General features: G+C 34.4%; 1 protein-coding gene across 3 annotated transcripts; it reads left to right on the top strand.

The window, feature by feature from the left end:
• The first annotated feature begins 229 nt into the window (after nucleotides 1-229).
• LOC110689257 (mediator of RNA polymerase II transcription subunit 25-like) lies at nucleotides 230-18,610 on the top strand. 3 transcript variants are annotated; one of them, XM_021866000.1, is made up of 16 exons: nucleotides 230-685; nucleotides 2,464-2,494; nucleotides 3,519-3,600; nucleotides 5,824-5,954; nucleotides 7,075-7,284; nucleotides 7,376-7,441; nucleotides 8,948-9,128; nucleotides 11,096-11,163; nucleotides 11,270-12,085; nucleotides 12,729-12,782; nucleotides 12,915-12,943; nucleotides 14,203-14,271; nucleotides 14,452-14,536; nucleotides 15,026-15,112; nucleotides 17,743-18,090; nucleotides 18,166-18,610. In XM_021866000.1, the coding sequence occupies exons 1-16, from the start codon at nucleotides 588-590 to the stop codon at nucleotides 18,406-18,408; spliced, it is 2,598 nt and encodes an 865-aa protein (XP_021721692.1). In that variant the 5' UTR covers nucleotides 230-587; the 3' UTR covers nucleotides 18,409-18,610. The 3 variants fall into 3 exon arrangements, with proteins under 3 accessions (XP_021721692.1, XP_021721690.1, XP_021721691.1); XM_021865998.1 differs by having other exon boundaries at nucleotides 231-685; nucleotides 17,743-18,610; XM_021865999.1 differs by having other exon boundaries at nucleotides 231-685; nucleotides 3,525-3,600; nucleotides 17,743-18,610.
• Nucleotides 18,611-19,661: the final 1,051 nt, after the last annotated feature.

The raw sequence follows: 19,661 nt of genomic DNA on the forward strand, positions 1-19,661 counted from the left end.
GCGCCCCACCGCGTTCACGGCGGTTTTCCCCTATTTTTTTTTTAAACAAAATATACCTTTCCACCTTGGGACATCCTTCCCTCCGCCGCCGCCGCCACTTCCTTGCCTTGCCGCCTCGACATTGCCGTTATTTTGAATATTTTTTTTTTAGAGAGGTTGAAAGAAGATGAGCAATGAGAGTGTGAGTGATGAGAGTGTGAGTGTTTTTTTTTTTTAGGTCAAGGGCAATTTTGGGAAACCAAGTGAATTTTGTGGGCTTTATGTAGTAATTTGTGGGCGATGTTTAACAAATCCCTTACTTTTCCTATAACTCTGTAAGGCCGTAATGGTTTACTCCGGACCAATATACGAAGCACGGACCATTACAAATTTCAAATTTACGAGTACTAGAAACTTCGTATTAAGCTACATCCCTCTGAAGTTGCAACTTACTACTTTACAAGTAAACCAGGAACTTGTTATAAAGCGAAACCAACCTGGGTCTTGTACGAAACATCTGAAATTAAACAAACCAAAAAACAATTGAATCAATTTCTCTCTCCTCAATTCAACCCCGCCAAAATCTTCATGCTCTAAGCTGAATTTCAATGGCGGACAAGCAGCTTATACTCGTTGTTGAAGGAACTGCGGCTATGGGTCCTTATTGGAAAACCATTGTTTCCGATTACCTTGATAAGATCATCAGGTTTTTCGCTAAATTAGGGCTTTTTATTTCACTTTGTTGTTGCTCGATTGAATTTTTCTGTTTTTTGTTTTGTTTGAGTGTAATTTAGGTTTTTGTTTTGTTGAAAAGGATTGTGATGATGTCTGTGGTGATTGTTGGTTGATGAAATTGTGGTTAATTGGATGAATTGCGATTTTGAAACTGTTTGATTTTTGTTGTTTTACTAAATTGTTGACTGTGTTTGGATTTTGAGTGAAATTAGATTATGCTGTTATTGATCATTTTTTTGTCAAATTGAATGGAATTTTGTTGTGTTTAATTGATTTTTTTTTTTTTTTTTTTTTTAAATTTGTTTTTAGTTTTGTTTGAGTGTAATTTAGGTTTTTTGATTTTTTGTTGAAAATGATCATCTTGACGTTTGTGGTAATTATTAGTTGATTAAATGATGATTAATTGGATGTATCGCGGTTTTTTAACTGTTTGATTTGTGTTGTTTTACTAAATTGTTGACTGTGTTTGGATTTCGAGTGAAATTATGAAGACTAGTTCATGCAGTTATGCTATTTTTAATGATTTTTTTTTGGGTCAAATTGAATGGAATTTGTTGTTTTTTTATTGATTTTTTTTTTTTTAAATTTTTTAATTCGTTTTTAGTTCTGTTTGAGTGTAATTTAGGTTTTTGATTTTTTAAAAATGATCATGTTGATATCTATGGTGATTATTGGTTGAGTAATGATGGAATGGGAGGAGTTGCAATTTTTGAAACGGTTTGATTTTATACATCTCTAAGGTAAGGGTTTTTCACAAAGAGGGAAGAGGGCTTGCCTTTCTTGTTAGTTATGCAGTAATGCTGTTTTGATGAATTATTTGGTCAAATTGATGCAATTTTGTTGTGAATGAATGAATTTTTCTTATTCGTTTTTAGTTGTGTAATTTCGGTTTGGATTTGTTGAATATGATCATGATGATATTTTATGGTAATTATTGGTTGATTTAATGATGGCTAATTGGATGAATTGCGATTTTGAAACGGTTTGATTCGTGACTTTGTGTTCTTTTTACTAAATTTTTAATTGTGTGGATACTGAGTGATATTAAGAAAACTAGATTATGCAGTAAGGTTATTTTTGATGATATTTTTGGCCTAATTGAATGAAATAATGTTGTTTAGCTTGTATGAGGAATGGGTGTTTTGTGCTTGATTCTGAAATATCTAATTTTTGGTGTTTGAAAAGTTTGTGAATTGAATTGCTGATTGTATACAATAATTAGCATGGTTTGGTCCCTCACGATATCTAAGTACGAACATGATCGCAGTAGAGAACTCTGCTGAATTTTACTATAACAGAACAAAACAATGGCCACTTGACTCACCCCTGAACAACCTATTTGCAGTTTTCACCCTTCTTGATGTAGATAGGTTGATTAGGGTTATTAGATTTACTCCCTTACAATATTGGGCTGTATATTCTGTTGCTTTATCTGAGATGAAACTACTCTTCAATTTAGTGCAAGCTTTTGCTCTTCTCAACTTGAGCTGGTTTTGTTTGCTTGTGCTCTGTTGAAAGTATATGTATTGTGGGTTTTTATAGCCTATAATCTGGAAAGTAGCCGGACTTAACTCAACAAACCATGCATTGATAATGCGTAGCTTGCTGCCTTGCTATGCTAGAAATCATGAGTTATTGTGTAGCTTCACTGTCCCACTAATACTGCAGTGAACCAGCTTCTTTCTTCTTATATTATTTCGCGTGTGTTATTGCTAGAAATTTTTTTAAAATATTTTGGTTCATATGCAGGTCTTTTTGTTCAAATGATATGACAACTCAGGTTTGTTATTTTTCCTTCTTATGCTTTCTGATTATTTGTCTCTTTCTCACACAATATTTTTTTTTTTAAAAATTACTCTAATTTTGGCCTTTGTTATCTTCTTCATTCAAGCATGTGCCAAATTTTTATTTTGTTAATCATTTAGGAGGGGGTTTTCTGATTACAATTTGTAATTTTAGCTGATTTCTGAGTTGCATGCTTCCCTTTTGTTTCCTTGAAGTCTGGTGGAATAAAAAGGTTTGGGAAGTTGGTTTCTTTGAAGTATTTTGATGTCAAATGGGCTTTAGTTTTTGATGGTTGGCCTCGTCCGGCTTGCTGGATGTGTTGTTACACCAGTGATTATTGATGATGGAGAATTTATTCTTTTAGAAAATTCATTGATAATCACAGCTTAGTGTACAGGGGCAGGGTGTAATTTGTGGACTAAAACAATATCTTGGATATCTAGAAACAGTTTTATTCTAAAATTGAACCTGAATTTGCTTTCCCATTGATGATTAAATATTCTAAGATGCGCTGTTATTATTATTATTTTATTAAGATACTTAAAATTCTTAAGGAAAAAGGAAAGTGTTTCTTGAAGATTGTAGATACTGTAAATTTCCAAATATACATTGAAAGTTACCTTTCAACTTATTCTATTTATTTATTATTTTTTGGGTAATAATTTAATCTTTGATTCATTCTCTCAAAGAAACAAAGATAATATTGACTTTCAAGACTGACAGTAGTAGACAGACTGTTGGAGTTAGAAGTGATGGTTAAGCTTTTTTTTGATGAAATTATATAATGAGATGTAGTACATTTACTTTTTGTGTCGACGAAACAGACGAAATAAATTTGACATTTGTTGTGCTTCTTCTTTTACTAACCTAACTAGTCTGTTATAGTGCCTTTTCGACTTTTTTTTTTTGGGAGTTTTGATGATGATACATTCTAGTTTTTCAAATTTGTATCAGGTTCAACTTTTGTACCATTTCTTATCTTCCTAATTTTAGGGTCTATGTTTTTGTTTCTTTGCAAGATACAGAAGCCTACTTCAATTGTTTCTGGTTCGACTTTTGAGCTTGCCCTGGTTGTGTTTAATACGCACGGACCTTATTCCGGTAGGTGTTCAAGAATCTTACTTAAGTCCATTATCTATAAATCATATTCTTGGATTATGCCTTCATGTTTTTGCTTCTCCATAAAAAATGTTAACTTCTACAACCTACCTAAAATTTTGAGTTATTTATTTATTTATTATTATTATTATTTTTATTTATTTTTTATAATTTTTTTTTTTAATTTATTTTTATTTTTACTATTCTGTATATTCTCTCTCGTTTCTTATTATTTTATTTTCCTTCTCTCTATAATTGCGCCATATTTGCCTTTGTGAAGAAAGGATCATTTTGCATTTCCCAATCCTCATTAAAATCCTTTTTTCTCTATACATCCATCCCAACCTGTTATACCGGTATAACGCCAACATTAAGTTATACCAAATTTTTTTATATAGTGTTTATGTTAAAATGTTGTATATGAGAACAACACCCTTTTTGATTGCTGTAACACCTTATTGGTTTGTTATAAGCTATTTTCTCTCCCATACTTTTTGGCTAATCACATGGTTTATTTGTAATTTTAGAATAACTTAAATAAAGAAGCGAAACCGCCAAAGATAAATCATAGAACTAAAAGAAAAAAAAAAGGAAGTATTACAGACTTACAGTAGTAAATTAGTAACTCTTATCTTTTTGGGATTAAGGCTTTGGTATTATTTTTGTAACACCAAACTACCAAAGAGAATGCAACTTTTTTTGTTTTTTTGTTTTTTTTGTTTTTAAAGAGATCAATCACAAAATTAATGGGATTGAATTATTGATGTAATGTGGAAGTGACATGCACACATGAAAGTATAGAAATACTAGAATTTTGTTGGCAAATGCAAAGTGAATCTTTAATTCTCAAAAGCAATTTTGGAGTATTCTTAGGGAATTTGGTGATTGAAAAGAGGAAGAGGGTAAATTTAACCATTTAGGAAACAAATTTTAAATAAATTAGTATCTTAATCTTAAGGAGAATTTACTGTATCAGCTAGGTTGTAGTTCTAAAATTTGCTTAAATAGTTTTGATACTCATGCCAAATTAGTATTGGCACGCTGTTGTTTGACTATCAATTGCCTTTTGTGTTAGAAAATTGATTGAAGAAGATAGTGGGTATTATTTTCTTGAAAAAGTAGACGTGCTGGTATTCATCATTAAATGTGAGAGAGAGTAAGGTCCTAACCTTACTGGTGAAAAGAGAGATGTTTTAAAATAATAGTTTGGCCTTTCCCGATATTCAAAGTGTAAAATTTCATCTGAGATAGTTGAAAAAGGAAAGTGTAATAGATAATCAGTGATATTGGGAGTAATAGCTTTTTCTATGCACTAGCATAAGGTAGATAAATCGATGTCAAACTTCATTTTATATCTTTTTGATGTATTGTGACCCATTTGCTAAGAAAGAAATCTTCACACCCTATCACTAAAATCCTGCCCTCTTTTGCATTTTATGAAATTGTTAAATAATTGATGTTGAAAGTTGTTTAGTCCATCATTCTTTTATTTTTCAAGATAGGTGTCTGCTGTAATTTTTTGATGTTTATATATATCTCTGTTGCTATACAGCAGGCCAAATCATACAAAAATCTTGGCAGACAATGTTGTACTAATTACTTGTTCACAATTTCTAAAGAGTAGTCAGTTTATTGTGCAGTTGCTGTTGCCTTACAGTAATGGGTAATTGAGTGTCTGGCTTTGTTTCATTTGGGGTATTTTTTTGTCATGTTAGTCTTTTCTTTTTCTCACTGCCTTCTGTTTGCTAGGAAGAGGATCATTATTCTGTATTTCTAATAAAATGTATAGCCCATTAGACACTTGTTACGTTTTTGACTTTTTGAGTCTTCTGTTAGTTGCTTCATAATTATCCTCCAACATAACTCAATTTATGTGACATTAAATAATTTTATACCAATTGTGTAAAAAGGAGAGCAGAGAGAAAAAGAAACAGTAAGAAAAAACACTTAGAGAGTTAAAGACACTCTTAAAAAAAATTTGATGCTTGAATATGTAGGTTTCACATGACTTTACTTCACGGGGCCAGGGTTACTATTATCTTGTTGCTTTTAAGGTGTTGATGTGTTAGTTATTAACTCCTGTAATCTATGCAGGCCTCATTTTCTCTCTTGTGGTGCAGTGTATAAAATTATTTGTGGTCACATATTTCAGTTTGATTTTGATGTCTCAATTAAATTAGATTTTTTTGTTCAAAGATGAAATTGATGTTTGAAAATTTTCAACAGGTTCCTTGGTTCAAAGAAGTGGTTGGACAAGAGACATGGATAATTTTTTAAGCTGGTTGTCTTCCATAACATTTTGTGGCGGCGGGTGGAACGACGTTGCAACTGCTGAAGGCCTTGCCGAGGCTTTAATGGTCTGGATTTTGATTATCTAAGTGCTCATGGTTCAATTTCACTGCATTTTAGTTGTTGCTATTGCTATATCTTTACTTTCTCTTAAGTTAGTATTTATGCTTCTTGTTCTGGTTTTGTTTTATTTGCTGCTACATCCAAGTCAATGTTTTGCCTCGCTAGTTTTTTTTTCTGCTCTTGGGTTATAAAGGAGGCCTGATGCATGTTGCTTACCATAATTTGATTCATCCCAACCTTTCTTTGGTTGGAAATTGCTGAAATATACTTTGCTGATATCATTGTGGAAAATCTAGGTGGATAAGTAACTTGTAAAGAATAATTATGTAAGATACTGTAACTTGTTAGCTAGCTAATGAAAACAGTATTTTGTACTGATCCTGTCTATGTTTGGGAGTCATTGGCTTCTATTTTTGTATTATGTAAATGTCCCTTGCCTATTTTGTGGCCTTACTTAAAATCTAAGATTCATATTTAATTTTATAAGATCTGGCTCCTGCTATGTTTTTTTTATGCACCTCTCTCTCTCTCTCTCTCTCTTTTTCTTTCTTTTTTTAATTTTTTTTTTTAAATGTACACACTTCTCCTTTCACAGAAACCCAGGGTTGTATTTAATTTAGGAGAGAGAAAAAATTAAGGTATGAAAGTGACAATTATAAAATAGTATGTTGTGAGTAAATAAATAAATAAAAAAAACCAAAATAGGAAAGTGAGTATTGTAAAAGAAAACGAAGGAAATATTATCCAAAAGGTTGATTTTTGCTGGAACGTGCTCCTATTGACTATTGAGGCTTTTTTTCTTCCTTGTCTGTATACTTAGCATAAATTACATAAAGATTACCTGGTTACCTTCTTGAGCTGTTTACCCCCCTCCCCTTTCTCCCTAACCTACCCTTTATGTACAGGTCAATCTTCTTCCTTACTAACCTTGTTATATTATGAGATTGATGGAGGAATTGTTATTCTATCTATTGAAATCATAAACAACCTTTAGTTGTTGCATTTCCTTGTACCTTTCATTAAAGTAATGCCAAATTATGTCTTATACAAAGATATGTTCTGTTGATTGGCATTTATCTCTAGAGAGAGGCCTGCTAGATGCTGACTTGTTTGTTTGCTTGTTAGATGTTTGCTATCCCTCAAAATGGATATCGGGCTGAACAGAATTTGGATGGAAAAAGACATTGTGTTCTTGTTTCTGCCAGTAACCCTTATTCCTTGCCAACACCAGTATATCGACCAGCAATTGAAAATCCTGAGCAGGGTGAAAGTGGTGAAGCTCAAGCCGAGAATCTTTTATATGATGCTGAGACTGTGTCTAAATGGTTTGGTCTGGTACTGGGATTTAGCTGCATTTCTTTATATGAATTTAACCTTTTGTTTTTCTTTTTACGTGTAGCAGCCTGACCTTGGTTTCTGCATGCAGTGTTCTGTCTCGTTGTCTGTGATTTGTCCAAAACCGCTACCTAAGCTTAAAGCATTATATAACGCAGTAAGCAACACTTTTCTGTAGCTCAATTACAGTGAAGGATACTTTTGTCTTTGTCTAGATTTTGCATTTGCATAATTCTTTTCATGACTTATGTTTGCCATTTCAGTTACTTCCTTACTTGTAAGGAGGGCTCTAGTGTGTAGATATTTGTGTGTGTGTGTGTGTTGGGGGGGGGATACTTTTCCTTTGTTTAAAATCTGCCTTGTGTTGTTATACTTTTCTTGACTAATGTTTGCCATTTCTATTATTTGTAAGGAGGGCTTAACCATCCGCATTGCCGCCCGGGGGGGGGGTACTTTTTTTAATTTGTCCAGAAAGTAAGAACTTGTCAAAAGGTTGAAGCGGTGTATCAAACCTCAATTGTATCATTGACTCATTGTATTGAGACTTGTAAAGGTTTTGGAGCTTATCAGATTATGGTATTAGGTTATGACCGCTGCAAACCATCCGCATTGCCTGCAAAGTTGGTGTTGATTGCAACTGCGTCAGAAAATTAGAAACCCTGAAATTTCAAAGTGGCTGAGTATTTCAGGGACTTTGGTTTAATTTTTAGAGCTAATGGTAACATGTGATGTTGACAAACCAGGATACTATTTTGTAGGACTGCAAGACATGCCAGGTTTTGTTGATCTGAGATGGTTAAAGGAGAGAGAGAAATTATAAAAGTTCGGTTTTGGGGAAAAGGATTGGGAAGGAAGCAACCATTTCTAGGTTTTGTTGACTGACATGCCTTAGTGCCTAACAAGCATGACTGGAAAGGGGCCTTCAGAAATGTCATCAGTTTGATGAAAGCAAAACGGAACTTTATAACGAAGCCTTTCCCTTCCATACCACCTTGCTTTCTTTTAAATTTCTTCACATCTATCTAAATTTGGTGCTGGGAAACCAATTTTTTCCCTTCACGTCCTGACTTCTTGTACCTTCGTTCTAATTTTTCCCATCTAGCTGCTAGAAATTCTAGCTAACTGGGGAATTGCCAAACATCACTATGTATCTGTCACAGGACTGAACTTGTTCATCCCTTTGATGTCTCTCGTGCCCACTGAAAAAACAAGAAAGTGAGTATATTTTTAGCTGAACCACTGTCAAGGTCCACAAACTAAGCAGATTGCTGCAGCTTGGCATGCCTTATGTCTAATCATGATACAACAGAAACGTTTGAGAAAAGTAACAAGATACTAGATTTTGTTTTTGTTAGTATTAGGCTATTAGCCTTTTCCTTGCTGGGATATCAAAACACCCCAACCTTTTTTTTACTAGAAATTCAAAACTTATGCCCCGATTTTGTTTGTATGCAAATTGGCATTTATATAAATTTGTGTGAATAAGAAAGAAGACCAGTAGCTTCTCATTTTTTGATCAGATTGTTTAAATTCTCCTGCTTGTTCCTAAACTCCTAAATGTAGTTTTCCTATTCTTATTTAAGTTTTTCTGCTGAATGTGCAGTTAAAATAAAACTTTACAATTGCATTTTCAATTAACATAATAATTGATGTGTTGTCGTAGGGTAAGCGTAACCAGATGGCGGCTGATCCAGCTGTTGATGTTAAACAACCTCACTACTCTGTTCAGATTTCAGATAGCTTCATGGAGGCTCTTGCTGCTTTAAGTCGGTCGGGATTGGCTCAAAGTCAAAATCCTGCCACAACCTCACCTCCTGGCTCAGCCCCTCCTTCTGTGCCACCAGGTGGTTAAATGAAATTTGTTGGCAGGCTAGGTCCTTGAATTGTTGATTTGCTAACCATTACTAATTGATATAGTGTCCAACAAAGTGGTGATCCCCCTAGATTTCACCAAGTGTGTGATTGAGCCCTTTGACTTTCAGTTGGAGAAGATTGGCACCCGAAACTTGTATGGTTTTTGCAATGAAACCTGAACCTAATCACTAAAATTCTTTCTAGAAAAATAACTTGGCGTCTGATAAAATGTATTACTTTTGTTTTTTTTTTGTTTGCCTCACTTCACTTTAATTACGAAGTTTAAGAAAACATTTTTTTAAAAAAAAGTGTGTAAGAGATAGTTAGAGTGAGGGTGCAAAAATGAGTGTGAATATAAGATAAGCCAAGAGTGTGTTTGTGTGTGTGGAAGGGTGGTGGGTATAAGATAAGATTAAGAGAGAGAATGTGTGGAAAGGTGTAATTAATTTGGGGCAAGAGGGGTATGATGGTAAAGATAGTTTACCGAAAATGGAATAAATTTAAGTGCGTAGAAGGGGAAAAAAAATGCAGCCTTAAATGGAAAATGGTAGAAAAAAAATTGAAAGCAGATGTAGTTACAATTTTATCTTTGATACAAGTTAATCTTATTTGCTTATATTGATATTGGGAAGGAAAGAATATTTTTTCATGAAATTCATCACTTTTCACTTCCTTTCCAAAGCATGATCACCACTCTTTCGCTGGAAAGCATCCCTTCAGACTTCCAATGTTCCTTCACATGGCATCACCAACCACTTTTAGTGCTTCTGTTTCTCACCATTTTTTTTCTGTATATTTCTATGATATGTATGAATGATTGAGGAGGTTTTCGGAGATTATTTGTTTGTTTTGTTTTTTGTTTTTCAGTCAACTAAGCGTTTTCACAACTCCTTTAACTCGCTTAAATTTTGTTCTTGGTACTCATTTAAAGCTATAGGTACATGATGACATGAATAGGCGCTACCTAGAACTCACTTGTTTTTTTTTTTTTTTTTCAATGTAATACCTAGAAAGTTTTAGATGATGACATAAAAAACAATGATTTTTCTCCATACCTAGAACTTATTTATTTATTTTGTTAGCCTTTTTTGATAGAATTTTCGTTAGCTTTCCTAGCTGATTGGATTTGGAAATTAGAATACAAAATCCTCGCAAGGAATATTTTTAGAGGGTTAGGCATCAGATAAGGTGAAGATTCTAGCAAAAGATGCGTTTAGGAAAGGAAGTACGATTTTGCAAGCTGTTCTAGCTTATGCCAAGAAGAGGAGGAAAGCAGGATGAAGAGCTGTTGGGTAGTTAAGGGTTAGATGTTGCAATGACGGATACTTTTAAGTCTGGTTGAGTGTTTGACAGTGATACAGCCATCCTCTCATGAGGGATTGAGGATGATGTAATGATTCAATTCGGATGCTGATAATCTGATATGGGTTTTCTTAATTGTCCTTGAAATGAAGTTTCTGTTTGAAAATTGAAATTGTGAAATATTGATTAGGCAGATTTGCTTTTATGTTATAATCAATATCTGCCGTGCTATGTTTTTACACGCCAAGAAGTAAAACTTAGTCATTAATTACATAACTGGAGGCTAATTTTATCAATGTGCTTTCACTTGGAGAAAAAGATTTTGATTAAGATAGGAAAATAAAATTCAAAATTTGCAGGCTCTCTCTTTTCAACTGCAAGCTACATGATGCATCATTTCTTGCTTGACCAGATCTAGTAGGTTATCAATGAGATCCTGCATTTGTTCACCTAATGGAATATTAGGATCTTGGGATGCCTCCTATTGCAAATTTTGGGGAATTTGTCACTCATCTTATTATTGCAAATTTTGGGGAATATTGTGATTGTGGGGACTTGATGGCTGATAACTTGATATGCTAATGTTATCATAGATCTTGTGCTGTTACATTTCTGTTATCCATTTACTAAAACATTATATTTAATTTTCTTTCAGTGAATGGATATATCATGAATAGACCATCCGTGTCTGCGGGAAACGTTCCGCAAGCAACTGTCAAAATCGTAAGCCTTCTGTATTCTGCCTTATGTGTCTGACTTGTCAACTGTTTTATTTATTTATTTGTTTTTAATTTTGTTGCTGAACCTGTTATCATTAATGCTATTTCAGGAGCCAAGTACAGTGACATCCATGACATCAGGACCTGCTATACCTCATATGCCTTCCATTCCTCGTGCTGCTGCACAAAGTGTTCCTAGCTTACAGGCATCTTCACCTCCTTCTGTGTCACAGGAGGCGACTACAACCAATGAAAATGTTCCAGATCTTAAGCCAATTATTAGCAGTAGCATTTCTCAGCCCGTACGTCCTGTGGGTGCCATACTAAACAATATCTCTCAAGCACGAGTAGCCCTTGCTGGAGGAACTTCTCTAGGGTTGCCTTCAATGGGTGGGAATACTATTGGTATGCACATGTCAAACATGATATCTAATGGTATGATATCGAATGTGCCGCCTTCTCAAACTGTGTTGTCTTCTGGACAGTCCGGCATCTCTACTGTAACTGGGTCGGGAAGCATTGCAGGAGCTTCTCAGCCTTTACAGAACTCAGCCCTCGGTTCATTTTCTACTGCAACTTCAAATGTCTCTGGAAATTCTAACCTAGGCATATCTCAGCCATTGACTAATCTCCAAGGGAATGTAACTAATACGATGGGTCAACCTGTATCTGGGATTGGTCAGGGAAATGTTTCAGCTATCACACAGAGTGGGACTAATATGAATCCAAACATGATGTCAAATCTTGGTTCAACTGGTGCACCATCCGGTACTGGCTCTATGATGCCAACTCCAGGAATGCCTCAGCAGGTACAGCCAGGAATGCAATCTATTGGAGTTAACAATTCAGCAGCTAATATGCCGATGTCTCAACAAGCTACGGCTTCTTTACAGTCTTCACAATCCAAATATGTTAAAGTTTGGGAGGTAAATATCAGTGTGCTTACTTTCTATGTGAATATATGTATTTATTGGTTCTAGTTTGTTGTACAAATTATCTCTTAGTGGCCTCTCATTTATCGTAAATCTTCATATTATTACATATCTGAGGTGTTTGAACATAATCAACAGTGTCAATGGAGAAATGAGGTTCTCAAAATTTTACTTTTTAGCCATATATAATGCTAGATGAAAGCCGGAAGCACTTTTAAAAGTTGAAGTGCAAATTTGCTTTGCCTTTTTTTTTTTTTTTTTTTAGGTCAATGTTTTTTAAAACCATGAGAACATGTTTAGTATTGCTTTAGGGAAACAGAAGAATTTGTAGTGGCTTATGCCTTATGGTCAAGTTTATTCTTTGACATTTGTGCTTGAAATATTCTTTTAGAGTTTTAGGCCAGTTAGGCATAAGCTTGATAATATCCAATAGGCACTGGGTAGTTAAGTGTAAATATTTGTACATATGAACCTTTTGATACCTCAGCAACTCAGTGGAATTCATACCGAGAGGTTTCTTTGTTCAATTTCTTAATATTATTTGTGTGTAAATTTCAATCAGTGTCTTACCGTCTTTGAGGAGATGAGCCCTCTGCATGGTAGTATTATTTCTGAATTTTGTTACTGACAATTACAGGGAAACTTGTCCGGACAGAGACAGGGACAACCTGTATTTATTACTAGATTAGAGGTACTTTTTGAAATATGTAATTTAAGTTTGTTAGTTCTTAATTAAGATCAATAATGTTGTTTACTTTATTTATTAGATAAAGTAATAAATAACACCTGGAAGTTTTTAATATAATTGTTATTCTTTATGCAGGGGTACAGGAATGCATCAGCCTCAGAGACGTAAGTAAATCTGTTTCCTTGTGTTAATAATTTTTGTTTGTCTTGGCTGCTCATTTATGTGCTTGAAGCTCCCTTGAAAATTGCTACATTATTAAAGTTTATGTAGCTGCTCAGCTGTGTTTTGCAGCTATTCTGAGGTCAAATTCTTGGATATTTAGTAAGTAGATGTTGATGCTTAGCTGAGTTATGCCACTCTGCTTTATGATGGTTTTTATTCTTTTTGACGGTGATTCTTTTTGTGCAAAAGTGGTGCACTAGAAATTTAGAATGTATGCTTGACAAGCTTGTGGATTGTTGCTCAAAAGTGCAGGGAGCAGTAAGGTTGTGGCACGTGGATAGAGGCATACACCTTCAACAACTACTCACAATCTAATTAGTGATTTGTCTGTGAACTAAAATTTAGTGAGGAGTCTCTTAAAGTTGCAATAATACACTAGGAAGCGTTAATCATGATAGCGGAGAACATTAAATTAGACACCTAATAGGAACAAAAAATCAATGAGCAGCGAGAATTGTAATGAGGAACCTTAAAAGTTGCTTTAATGCACTACTGTATTCTTAATTACCGAGTATATTGCTTGATTATTTTCAGCAGAGTCGCAGAGAACTTAATTTTTTTTTATTGTCACTAGGAAACATTGAAGCCGCACTGTATTCTTGTCTGAGAAAGTTTGAAATGTAAGGATTCTTATAATACTGGTTCAGAATTTATAAGAACAGATATCATACAAGTGAATGAAAATCTTGGCAGGAAGAAGATTGAGCAGAGAGAATCAGGATTACATAGGAGGAATAAAAGAGCAGAAAAAAGAATGAGTGAAATAAATGAATCAGTGAAATTGAGAACCAGAAATGTATGAGAGAACTGGAAAGGAGTAATGTGTTAAAGACGTGGAGGAAGAGAAAGTGGATGAGTGAGCAGATATGGTGCTGTATAAGATATGGTGCTGTATATTTAAGCCCTCTTCTGTAAATTTTTTTTTTTCCTCTGGTGGCATTGTCTTTAGTACTATAGGTTCTGTTGCTATTGACTTTCTGTTAAGGTTTTATGTATTTCTTCTATTTGTATTGTTTGTATTTATCGCTAGTTGGCGGGGAATATGAATGACACTATCTGCATTCACCACTTATAAACCTTAGTTGGATCCATTTTGTTCACACCTTACCTTGTCTCCTTCCTACCAAAATCCATAAAAAAAATGGGAAGTGGGTAATATACCATTTATTGGCCTTACTAACTTTCTGTTACTCTTGCACAGACTTGCAGCAAACTGGCCGCCAACTATGCAAATAGTCCGTCTTATTTCTCAAGATCACATGAATAACAAGTAACACATTCCTTCCGGGCTTACTGCCATATTGACATTGGTGTTTGTTTTTTCCTGTATCTTTGACGCTCTTGACATGCATATATGTGTTTCTTTGAAGGACTAGAGAGCTCAACTGTTCAACATGAATGTTGATGTTAGTCATCTGATATCTTGTGTTTTGTCCCTTTTCACTTCCAGGCAATATGTTGGCAAAGCAGATTTTCTTGTTTTCAGGGCGATGAATCAGCATGGATTTCTTGCTCAGCTACAAGAAAAGAAGCTTGTGAGTTGTTGGATAGTTCTTTGTGACTTCTGATGTCATACCTGTGTATCCTAATCTTAGTTATTGTTTCTGGCACATTCATAGCTTGATTAGGAAAAAGATGGGAAGAGGGGGGGGGGGGGGGGGGGGGGGGCGGGGGGGGGGGGGGGAAGATGGGAAAAAAAAGATTTAATATGCTGTTGAATAAAGGGGAATTGAATTTACTGTATATTGATGCCTGGTGATCTGGAAGTAAAATGTGTCTTTAGATATGTTGTTCATTCCTGAAGTTGTTATTTATTGATGTGATTTTGTGAACATTGAGGCAAGTGCATAATTTACTGGCGTGTTTATTATTGAACTTTTTGAATGTGGATGCTTCTTGTGAGTCACATGTTGTTCTCTTCCTGTACGTCTAAGGGAAGCAATAAACTTCTGATGTTTTAGATGCTTTACTACAGTTAGATTGAAGATTACTTTTTTTTTTTTTGCTCGTGTTTGAACTTTCAGTGTGCAGTTATCCAGCTGCCTACACAGACGCTGCTGCTGTCCGTTTCTGATAAAGCCTGCCGCTTAATAGGAATGCTTTTTCCTGGGGTAAGATATTTTATTTTTGCTCTGTACTTTATTTGCTTATTTATAAGTTCATTTCAAAAGTTCAATATCAGCAATTTGCTTGGATGATCATTCAAAGTGTGTTCGGCAGAGATTGATTGGGCTTCATTAGTTCCTTTATGTTCCGTCTATCTGCAAAATACTCCCTCCTTTCTTTAATAGTGTACCCATTTGTAAAATTTGTGTAGTGGGAATTGGGGATTCCCCCAAATAGCGTAGTTAATCTCTTTTTTGGGGCTGGTTCCACTACTTTTAGTCACAAATCTTTTCCGTTCAACTTCACCCATTATCTTTAATACCATTTACCTTTTCCCTCTAAAAATATTTACCCATTATCTTATCATCCTCTTTTTTTTCCTCCTCAACATCAAATTAGCCACTATCTCCATTCACTTGTTTTCCCTCTCCTTACAGTAAGATTACTCTTCCTAATTGTGCCCTAAAGAAATGAGGTTTACTATTAGAGGATGGAGAAGGTATCATGTAAACAAGGGTCCCAGGAAACTTTTATTACCATACTTATGTTTTATGCTTGTGTAGTCGTGTTAACCAAAATGTTCTTAATTGGGAAATAAGGTGAATGTGACGATGATCAACTATTATAATTTATAAGGATTTTAGTGTTAGTAAAGTCATGTCATAAGTGTAGGCGCAGGCACTTAAATATGAGCAAATATTTATCTCACAATACATCTTGATTGTTGGGTGATATTCATCTAAATGTAATTAATTTATGTCACTAATGGCATAATTGTAAATTAGCAACATTAAAAGATCTTGTATTTTCCAGCTTACACCAAAAAAAAAAGAAGTTTTCATCTAAGACATTTGTCATTTATTAGAACTAATATAGAAAAGAGACTTATCATTCCAGGCTTCCCAACGTCCTTCATAAGTGGTGTAGGGTCGTTGGAAAATCCCTTTGCTGCCCTAGGAAGCGAACTGGGTGACATGGTGATTTATCATAAAAAGCCAAAAAATTCTGGCACCTTCAAAATTTTGGGGAATTGATGAAGAACTAGTAATTGATTTAGCGTTTCAACCTCTTAGTGCTACCAATTCACCACAGAATGAAGAGACAAGGTTGGTTGCCTTCAGATACAAAATGAGGATATGAGAAAATACAAGTTTATCGTTGTGAAACAAACTTGTTTCATAGAGACAGAAGTGTAATTTTTGCGGTGAAAATGGGTAAACTGCTATTTGAGGTGGCGGTTTTGCTTAATAACGCTATCTGAGGTGGCGGTTTTACTCTGTGATTAACAAAACTTGTTTAGCATGAAAATTAACCGGCAGCCTTATGAGGATATTGACCGACAACTTGTTGAATACTCCCTCCGTCCCTTTATTACATGCCTGTATCCTTTTTTGGGTGACCAAAATTAAATGCCTGTTCTATTTATAGATCGTACTTTTTTACAATATTATTCTCTTTTTGATGATTTGTCACTTTTTTTTTCTTCTCTTTTTTGTACTTTAATATCAATTTCCAATAATTTCTCTCTTCTAATTCCCAAACACTTTTTCTCTCTCTCCATCTCTCTTTAACCCCACATGCATATTTATACTCCCAATTATTAGTTTTAAGGAATCTTTAACTTCTTAATTCCCGTGCAAAATGAGAAATAGGCATGTAATAAAGGGATGGAGGGAGTAGTATATATGACAAGGCGGTAGATGATGATTCTCATGTCATAAAATTCAAGAAATTCAACTAACCCTTATTTGATTAGTGTTGGGTTTTGTATGAATTCTATTTTTAGTTGGATTACAAAACACACTTTTAGGATCTCATGTACTTAATAGATACTAATCTATAAAAAAAGTTGATAGACCTGCGTGAGTTTGCTTCTCTCGCTGAAAATTAGAGATTAGAATCCCAATTGTGATTCCACTATATGTATCAATCCATTCAATCGTCCACATTCCACATTCAACACAATCCGGTCAAAGGCAAAATTTGCGCCCAGCTTCAGTGTATCTAGATTTAGCAGCTTACTATAACAGGTTTTCTAATGTTAGTTGCTCTTTATACTCCCTTGGTCCCTCCGTGTTTTAATAAGTGTTATACTTACCAGATGCGGCCTTATTTTAATTAGTGTTACACTTCTCTTTTTTTTTTTCTTTTTTTTTTTTTGGTGAAAAGCTATTTTAATATATTTATCCTTTCATGGCCTTCACCCAAACCCACTACTATTTTATTATTATTATTATTATTATTATTATTATTATTATTATTATTATTATTATTATTATTATTATTTCTTTCCTCACATTCATTGCTTTTCAATATAAGGGTCACCGTAGAAATCAGTCAACAAATTTGGGTGAATGATATTCTGGAAAATAGTATGAATGTTGCTTCTAATGATCTAATAATATAGCCCCATTTTTATATGGCTTTCAAAAAAGAAAAAAAAAAATTAGAATGTTTTGGGACAATTATACTGAGTTTTCTTATGCAACTTGCATGGTTATTTTAAATTTTGCCTTGTATGGTTTGTTAGCTTTGCAACAGAACTGAATAGTCCTCAAATTATTTTCCTAACAAGTTTTGTGCCTTTTTTCTTTCTTTCTTTTTATTTTTATTTTTAAACCACTGTGTAAATTAGGATATGGTGATTTTTAAACCTCAAATACCAAGTCAGCAGCAGCAGTTGCAGCACCAGCAGCAACAAAATCAGCAGTTGCAGCACCAGCAGCAGCAAAATCAGCAGATGCAACAGCAAAATCAGCAGATGCAGCAGCAGCAATCTCAACAACAACAGCAGCAGCAACCACACTCTCAGCTGCAGCCTCAACAACTTCAACATATGCAACAGCACCAAACTATGCAACAGCTGCAACAACAGCAGCAGCTTCCCCAGATGCAGCAATCACAGCTTCAACATATACCACAGCAACAAAACATGCAACATCTGCAGCAACAACAGCAAATCCCGCAACTTCAACAACAGCAAATTCCACAGCTTCAGCAACAACAACAAATTCCACAGCTTCAGCAACAGCAACAAATACCTCAGTTACAACAGCAAATTCCACAGCTTCAGCAACAACAACAAATTCCACAGCTTCAGCAACAGCAACAAATACCTCAGTTACAACAGCAGCAACAACTTCAGCAGCTACAACAACAATCTCAACCGCAGCAAATGGTTGGTGCTGGAATGGGTCAAGGTTATATGCAAGGTCCCGGTCGACCTCAGTTGGTTCCCCAGGGACAAGTACCATCGCAGGGGACCCAGCCAAATATGTCCGGAGGTGGATTTATGGGTTAGTTTGTTTAGGTGTTTTATAATTGAACCGAAATATTTTTAAGTGTCCCCTTGTCCTTGTCACTTGGGTTGGCGCTGCTAGTTAATATATAGTGAATAGTCTAATCAATTGGATTATGATATGAATTTATGACATCTTAATTATATTCTAACCTATTAAACTATTCTTATGAAATGCAAGAGGTAAGAAGGAATTTTGTTGCAAGTCTTTCAGTGTTAACTAATGTTATTTCCGTTATGAAAATGACTGTTGTCCTGTGAATATTATATTGAGTACCTTTTTGTTTCCTCAAATATAGTGGTACACAGACACAGGTATTTGATCATAAACTTACCATCAAATTCCTTACCCATTTATACATCATTGTTTTCTATGCCTAAACTTCTCATGAACTTGGCAATATTTAAGCTACTACAGTTTTTATTTATTTATTTTTTATTTATTTATTTATTTTTATTTTTTTTGTCATACCTTGTCAATTATGATTAGAAACTTTTATAATATTGTATAAAAGATTGTAAATTAATAAGAAATAGTGTTTAGACATAATCAGTTGCTCCATCCGTCAAGCTCTGTTACTCTTTAATAATGGCAGTTGGTTTTAAAAATTGTTGTTCTTCAATGATTGTGTATGTCTTTATGTTGGGTGACCCGTCTTATCAAAGTTTGTGGTGACTTAGTGAGTGTTTCATCTTATATTTTCGTAATAATATAGGTGATTACATTATGAATTGGGAAGTTTGTGATTGTACACGTTGTAATAATATTGTCCCACAACCACAAGCTCGCTTTATTTAGAGGAGGCAAGGCAATGTTGAAGAATGTAAGTTAGTACTTGCAAAAGAGAGAATTGATGGGGCTAAAAGATCCAAATCAAAAGTTTGTGAGAGTAAAATAGTGATCTCTCTTATTTCTTTTACTGTATGGAGCAAAGTAGCAAACTTAAAAGAACATTAAAAAAATATCAATATTTTGTAATTGCGCATTAAGGACTTGTTCACTTCAGCTTAATTTCATTTCATTTCAATTTAGTTTTAATCAGTTCAGTTTAGCTCGTAATTTCCTTCTCTCATAAAATATTCATTTTAGCTCTATTCAATTCAGTTCAGTCTAGTTCAGCTCCAATCAGTTCAGTTCAGCTCAGTTTAGTAAATATGAATAAGACTCTAAGTAAATTCTTATGTAAAATATGTATTGGCAAGTGTGGAAATTCTTACATTGCAATGAAAAAATAAAACGAAGGAAGTATTAGACC

The sequence above is a fragment of the Chenopodium quinoa genome, unplaced genomic scaffold (genome assembly GCF_001683475.1).
Source record: "Chenopodium quinoa cultivar QQ74 unplaced genomic scaffold, ASM168347v1, whole genome shotgun sequence".
Taxonomy (NCBI): Eukaryota; Viridiplantae; Streptophyta; class Magnoliopsida; order Caryophyllales; family Amaranthaceae; genus Chenopodium; species Chenopodium quinoa.